Source organism: Melospiza georgiana, chromosome 10, assembly GCF_028018845.1.
Source record: "Melospiza georgiana isolate bMelGeo1 chromosome 10, bMelGeo1.pri, whole genome shotgun sequence".
NCBI classification, from domain to species: domain Eukaryota; kingdom Metazoa; phylum Chordata; class Aves; order Passeriformes; family Passerellidae; genus Melospiza; species Melospiza georgiana.
This window is the reverse complement of record NC_080439.1, coordinates 15,610,981-15,618,445: the sequence shown is the minus strand read 5'-3', so window position 1 is coordinate 15,618,445 and position 7,465 is coordinate 15,610,981. Positions and strand designations below refer to the sequence as shown.

General features: G+C 44.8%; 1 protein-coding gene across 1 annotated transcript; it reads left to right on the top strand.

Annotated features, from left to right (window-relative positions):
* The first annotated feature begins 562 nt into the window (after nucleotides 1-562).
* MRPL44 (mitochondrial ribosomal protein L44) lies at nucleotides 563-4,070 on the top strand. The gene is made up of 4 exons (XM_058031579.1): nucleotides 563-726; nucleotides 1,032-1,500; nucleotides 2,383-2,561; nucleotides 3,720-4,070. The coding sequence occupies exons 1-4, from the start codon at nucleotides 563-565 to the stop codon at nucleotides 3,907-3,909; spliced, it is 1,002 nt and encodes a 333-aa protein (XP_057887562.1). The 3' UTR covers nucleotides 3,910-4,070.
* The last annotated feature ends 3,395 nt before the right edge of the window (nucleotides 4,071-7,465 follow it).

Sequence of the window (7,465 nt, the reverse complement as noted above, 5' to 3'; positions counted from 1 at the left end):
GCATGTTTTCTTACCGTGAATGTTGAAGAAGCGTGTGCCTTTGTCTTTTAGTAAAGACGATAAAAAGGGCCAGGCCTGCTTTGCACATTTTCTGCATTTTCATGAGTTTTCTACCATGACCTTTGCACTGAAGGTGTACTGTATGAACTCTGATGGTGCAAATGAGGGCTGAGAGATGTACAAAGAACTGTATAGGCGATAGTCAAAAATAAAGCTTCTTTTAAGTGCACAAAACGGGACTTTGTCTTGCACGTGGGAATGGAACTCAAAAAAAAAAAAAATTTAAATGCCGCCACCTAAGGGACAGCGCGTGGGACACGTTCGGTGAGCGCCACAGCCCCGGGACCGGCTGCGAGCTCCTCAGGGGTCACACCACGGGGCGGCTCCGGGCGCCCATCCCGAGGGTTTCTGCAGCTGGCGCGGCAGCTGCCCCGCTCCTGCCCTTGGCCCTGTCCCCGGGGCCCGGCGGGGGCCGCAGAGCCCGGGCCCGGTTCCGCCGCCCCGGCCGGGAGCGCTTCCGCCCGGAAGCCGCGGGGCGGAGCCGCCCCTGCCCGCACCCGCCATGGCCGCGCGGCTGCTCCTGCGGGCGGCGCGGCCGCTCCTGGCCGGGGCCGGGCGGGGCACCGGGCTCGGCACCGCGTTCAGCACCGCGCCGCCCCCCGAAAAGAAGCGCTGGCTCCGGGCGTACCAGGAGCTGCAGCGGCTGCAGGCGCCTCCGCAGCGGCGGTGAGCGGCGGGAGAGGCGGGCGGGACTTGGAGAAGGGGTGCGACGGCCCCAAAAAGGGTAAATCAGAACGTTTAGGCCCCGTCTGCTCACGCTTTGGAGCAGAATGGGTTGAGCTCCGCAGGTTGGCATAGTCCGGGTTGAACGGGGCAGGCAGACGGGGGTGCGGAACCGACAGTGTCTGACCCCAGGGATTTAAATACTGGGTTTGGTGTTCAAGCTCAATTTCATTTCTCGTGCCCTTTCGAAAGGCGTGGGGCGGGTAACGCGTTCTGTTCCTGAGCTGGTTCCCTTCCCGCGCCCGCAGGTCCGAGAAGCCCAACTGGGATTACCACGCGGAGATCCAGGCCTTCAGCCACCGGGTGCAGGAAAACTTCGCCCTGGACCTTCTCAAGACTGCGTTTGTTAACCCCTGCTACATCGAGAGCGAGGAGGCGAGGCGCCGGCAGCTGGGGCTGGACAAGGACGCGGTGGCTCTTCAGCTGCAGGACAACACCGGCCTTGCGGAGCGAGGGCTGCGCTTCGCCCGCGCCTACCTGGCGCGATGCTTTGAAGGCGCCTACCCAGAGTTACCTGCAAAGGGCGTAGAAGCACTGGTTAATTTTCTGACCAGTCGCGAACTTGTCTCTTATGTGGCTCAAAACCTGTCCATACAGGACCTGGCGCTCTGCAGGGATTTTCCTGCCCCTCCAGACGTGCTGCAGAGGACGTTCCTCGCTGTGATAGGAGCCCTGCTGGAAAGCAGCGGGCCTGAGAGAACCGGGATCTTTGTCAGGGTAGGTTCAATGACTGCTGGTCTGTACCTGGATGGGGAGAGATCCAGGGAGGTTGGCAGAAGTTTGACAATACCTGTAACAAGACAATTTACCGATGATATCTGGTGTGGTGGTGATCATCTGGGGTTTGGGGGTTGGGAATTTTGTTGGGGGGTTTTTCATTAAGAAGGCTGATCAAGTACATGAAATCATACACTTCTGGATTATGATGCTGATATTAATATTTGCTGAAAGTTGGTAAGGGAAAGCATTATAGTCCATGCACTGTATTATCAGATAGTGAAATGATTCCATGTGAGATTTCATTTATCTTCAATTTAAAAAAGCTCCATTTTATATAAACACAGATGAATTCATAGATTTTGCATGTAGGAGTGCAAGCCCCTGAAGATATTTTGTACAAAAATGTTTGATTGAAATTCAGTGTGACCAAGTAGTTTTAGCAGGTATTGTTGTTTGTCATCCTTTTCACTTATTATTAGTTTTGCCATGGGGAAGTGTTTGTTAAAATGTTTTTCTTGGTACAAGAGCATTGAGAGGTGTCTGTAAGAACAAGGAGCTCTTACAGACAAGAGAGTGATCCCAACAGGTAAAGGACCCGTGGGTTTGCACATTCCCAGGTATTGCCCCAGCTCCTCTGCTGCCACAGCTTGTCCCTCGGGCTGGAGCTGTCCCTGCTCTGGGTCTGGGGCTGACTTTGCCCCGGGCACAAGTCTGTCGGTGGCTACACCACAATCACGAGCACTGGGATGGGGCACTGAGGCAGCTTTATCATTCATTTCAGCAATTCATTGTCAGTTATTGTCTCTTCACACTGTATGTTCATTAGGAGACACCAGAATCTCAAGCCATTAATTGTAACTTCTAAATTTTCTTGTTTAGGACTTTTTTATTCCGCAGCTGATTGGAAAAGACCTGTTTGAGATCTGGGAAGTTGTAAATCCTATGGGCTTACTGCTGGAAGAACTGACCAAGAGGAATGTCTCTGCTCCAGAACCAAGAATTACCAGGCAGCTGGGAGTCAGCACAGTCCTGCCAGTCTACTTTGTTGGGTTGTACTGGTTAGTGCAATATTAATCTAAAGTTAAATGGCTTTAATTGGAGGAGTGAGAAGGAGGGAAGATGGTCTTTTACTTTTCTACTCATGCTTTTTAGTCAGGTTGTTCCAGAAAAGAAATGTGATAGTAAGTTCCATATACAATGAGCCATTTAAGCATTGGCCATAGCTTGCTGTCATGATACATACACAGTCTCTGACTAAGGGCTCCAGAGGCTAAACAGGGTGCACCAAAGGGCCTGGGTGTGTTCTGAGTGACCTGACACAGGAACTTTGGGAACAGCATAACTGCATGGCTTTGGATGGACCACAGCTGTATCCAGGGCTTAGGCAAGCATAAAGAGACATCAGGGGAGTGAGTTGGAGAGAGACTCATTCAGTTCCAGAGAAGCTTTTAAGTTTGAAAATCAGCAGCACTGTAAACTGGCCCATAGGAGTGTCTGTGTCCAGGCTCTTAGGAAGTGCCAGCTGTCCCTGGTGCATTTGTGTCAGGTGTGGTCAGTGCCCAGCAGTGACAGTGCTCCTGTGGGGCAGGACAGAATCCACATCACTGCTGCTCTCCTAAAGGAGCTGCAGATGAACACATGCCTTGACTTGTTCTGCTTTACCCTGCTTTGGTTCCTGTCCCCTATAAAATGTATCTTATAAAAAAGAAGGGAACTTTGATTGTTTCTCTTCAGGAATCCCTGGTGTCCCTTCATGAACTGTTAAACAGACATGAGCACATAATTCACAACAGAGAGAGCTTCTCAGTCCTTTTGAAGCAGTTTGAAATACTTCCTTACCAGGGGAGGAGAAAAGACAAAAGCACTTCAGTTCCTGTTTAAGCTAACCAGGGTAACGAATTTGCGTATTTTTATCAGGGCTGACAAATTGAATGCTGTAAAGAATCAGTGCTGTGTTAGGAACCTAAATGAACAGAGTGGTGTTCTCCCAGGAAATGGACACATTTCTGATCTGAGTTTCCATTACTGAATATACAATTTCTTACCTTTGCAGGAAAGACTGACAGAAATGTTTCCATTGTGTGTATATAAAAGTCAGTGTTCACAGACATTGGAGAAAAACCAATCTATTTTATTGACAGTACACAGCAGTGCTCAGGGTTTTATGATGGAAACTTTGGTTTTTCATTGTTGTAACTTTGGTTTTCTTCCCCAAGTGATAAGAAGATGTTAGCTGAAGGCCCTGGTGAAACACTGCTGGCTGCAGAGGAGGAGGCTGCACGAGTGGCACTGCGGAAGCTCTATGGGTACACAGAGAACAGGAGACCTTGGGATTACTCCAAACCCAAACAAGGATTGGCAGCTGAAAAGGAAACAAACAAGGAAAAGGCAATCAGCAGTAACTAGATGCTAAAAGACATTTCTGATGTATCTTAAAAATCAATGACTTCCATGTTGAATATAGGTGTATTTGGAAAGGCAAAATACAGTTTGTTTTTCTGGTCTTCAGTGCGTGAAACTTCAGAGTCATGTATGGTGTTAAATAAAGTCTTTTCCTTTTGCACAATGTTTAATGTTTGCTCATTTTCCTCGATGTAAAAGAAGTGCCCTTAATCTGAATTTTTGCCTTTTGGCTCAGAAGTTTTGCTGTGCATCACAGGAGACCATCTCTAGTGATGTTTAATAATGTGTGACAAAGTCTCACTGTACAGAAACAGCTTTCATGAATGCTTTCTCAGAGATTGTTTGGAGAGGATTGGTAATCAGCTGAGTTGAATTAACATATGTTACATCAGCCTTTGGATTGTATCTTCACTTTTTGAAAACATCCGGTGTGATGATGATCCCGACACTGTTGGGGATTCAAACTCTGAGGTCTCACTGCTTTCATCCAAATTTTATTTGCCGTGCACATTGGTTTTTATTGTTGGACCACGCTCTGAAAGATTTTTAAAACTTGTAAAAATGCCTCTGCTGCAAAATGAGAAATAGGTGAAAATTAGGATCATGAAGGCCTGAACCTAAAGAAATTGGAGAACATGATTTCATGATAGGCTATGAGATAAGCTTTTTCTTTTTTTCTCTTTTTTTTCTTTTTGGTACTTTTTCTGTTTAGTCCATGTTCTTTCATTTAAACAGTCCCATGATAGAAGTAGTGGATTCAGTGAAATCAGTGTTTGTCTTGTTTGCAACATCTGTAGCTGTTTTAGTGTAACTCCAAATGTGTGGAAGGACACTTTGGAATAATTTAGGTACCTGCATGATATTTCTGTTAAATGTCATAGAAACTCAGCATGTCTGCCAGAGGGCAACAGATGTGTGAGAACTGCAGCTATTTTGGAATAACTTTCTCAAAAAAGGAGTGAGCATCTATTACAAACTTGTCTGAGCCCTGCAAGGAAGAAGCTGGATGTAGGACCAAGAAGCTGGATGTTCAGCAGTGTTTCCTGCTTTGTCCCATTGTGAGCACTGATTGCACCAGGTAAATGAAAGTGCCTTCACTGAGGAGGGGGAGAATCAGGCTGATGGCCACTGATCCATGTTTGATAGGGCTGTCCTCACAACACATCCTTTGCCTTTGGCCCACAAGATGGATTTAGGGAAGGACACTTGGCAGCCAAAGGTGCTGTGCTGTGACAGTGAGTGCTGGCTGTACCAACCCAGTGGAAAGAGATTTATTGGTGTGAGCAGGAGGAGTCTGTGTGTGACCCTGGGTGTCTCCAGCACTCAGTGCCCAATGTGGAACTGTGGCTGCAGAGCAGTGAGAGCTCCTGCTGCCCCTGGCTGAGAGGGCACACCAGGGAGGGCTGGAGTGCACAAAGGAGGGCAGAAAGATCAGCCCAGCAGAAAATATGCACAAAATTGCTGGTGTTAAATGAAAAATTCCAGCTAGGCAATCTATTACCACTTACATAAGCAAAGCCAATAAGGTCACTATATTCCAGGGGAATAAGAGCAAAATGTGAAAAGATGGTAAAATTACTCATGCTATTTTTAGTTTCCAGGTGAGGTTATTGCTCTTTACCTATTTTAAAAGGACAATAGTGAAGGAGGATTTTTTACAGCCCAAGTTACCTACTGCTTTTATATACTTATTTATGCATTTTGACATGGAGAAGCAAATTTCAGTCAGTTTACCTTTAAAAACAATTAAGATCTCCTTCCTGTGGCTTTATAGTTTGGAATGTGAGCATAAGTCCTAGGAGAAGTGGAATACTGTGCTGGTAAAAGATGAGTGATGCAAGATAAATCAGTTTACTGTGTGGCACACAAATGGAATGTATTAAGACCAAATGAAAAGACAATTTGGGGACATGGAAAGAAAGGACTGGGTTCTTATAGAGGTGTTGACTGAAACAGGAGTTTTTGTAAGAAAATGTCCAATTTTCACATTTCTAAAGATCAAAAAAGCATTTTATGTGATATCTGTGCCTTAATTTCTGACACTCAACATGTATTTCAGGATCTACAGCTGTGCTAGTGGGATCATTTGCATACTTCAGGTTACTAAAGTTTTTCCTTGTTTTTTGAATCAGTAGCCATAAACCATAGCATAGTTAAAAGATTTGTCAGACCTACATAAATAATTAGCTATAAAGTGTGGTGAAAATGGCAGCTCACAAACATTGTTCATGAAATTCCATGGCAGTTTTGTCTGACAAGTGTTTTGTGAGCTGCTTGCATTGGTGCTGAGTACAAGTGCATTTATGTCCCCCTGTGGTTGTTCCTTTCTCAGTCACATTTTATTTATCTTTCAAAGAGACAACAGATTGAGCAGACTGTCCATAATGACTGACAGAAAGGAATCAGGACATTTTATTCTTGCAACCCATTGAAGAACTAGATTATTGTTACAAAAATTACATTTGTAAACTCACTGAACAGTAGGAAACACTAGTAACCTAGACTTGCTTTTTCTCTAAATGTTAGGTAAATCCAGTATGTGAATGGTCTTGGATTACTCTGTTTCTGTCATCTACATCCTGTCTTTTTTTTCAAGTGTTGTAGAAGTAATTTTATTTTGAGGAAGGTGAGAGAAGTTTTATTCTATTGGTAGCAGCTAAGTAATTGGAGAAAAATTTCTCAATATGCTTTCATGCACTGTTAAGTTGCTTCTGATCTCAGGAACAGAAGCTGCTCCATTGCTTCTCTGTGCCTTTGCTCCTGTGTCTCAGCAGTTCAGTGATGTGACTGAACACCCAGTTCTGACTTCTTGCTTTCAGATGCAGCTTCTGGTTACAATAACCAGATGTTTTGCTTCAGTTTTCTCTTAACAACAACAAAAAAAAGTCCAGGAATAATTCTTGTGTGAATTGTTGCTGTGACTTAAAGGCAGGAGATGAACACACAATCATTTCACAGTTATCTCGGTGTTAATTCAGAGTTTGAAGTTGCTGGTGAAAAGTTAAAAGTTTTACTGGTTTATGGCAATTATTTTTTTACTTCTTATAACAATCTCTTGGGTTATATGACTAAAATTTAAATGAGGTGCTCTGGTGTTATGCTGCTATACAAAGCCATGAAGAATTCACAACATCAAAAGATGTGTTGTCATTGTGTTTTGCAGGGCAGAGGGAGGGGATGATGCAGTACACAAACATAAGAAGAGCCCTACTTTCCCTTGTCCTTAACTTTACTGAGTGCTGTGGTAACTTTAAAGAGGCTCTGAACTATTTGGGTTCTGTTACATCAGAGCTTTGAAGTTTAATATTGAGAGATGCATTTAGTGTTGAGAAGCAAACACTTCTCAACAAGGACAGATTGGTTTTTTTCTTTCTAAATCAATTCCCCAGATGTAATGGCACTAGTTTTGCATTTTTGCCTTTTCAGCTTGCCTAAGAAACTAAAGATCCAGGGCTCACCAGTTGGTCAGTAAATAGCCCCTGCTGTAGTTTGAGGCTGCAGAGTGGGAACAGCTGCACTGTGTGACAGAATCAGAGCATTATTGAAGGCACTTGGTGAT

What these genes read in the sequence shown, in the direction of transcription:
- MRPL44 (XM_058031579.1), top strand. Translation starts at nt 563, where the DNA reads ATGGCCGCGCGGCTGCTCCTGCGGGCGGCGCGGCCGCTCCTGGCCGGG. An exon ending in CAGGCGCCTCCGCAGCGGCG is followed by an intron (nt 727 to 1,031) that starts GTGAGCGGCGGG and finishes CCGCGCCCGCAG; the next exon opens with GTCCGAGAAGCCCAACTGGG. An exon ending in GAACCGGGATCTTTGTCAGG is followed by an intron (nt 1,501 to 2,382) that starts GTAGGTTCAATG and finishes TTTCTTGTTTAG; the next exon opens with GACTTTTTTATTCCGCAGCT.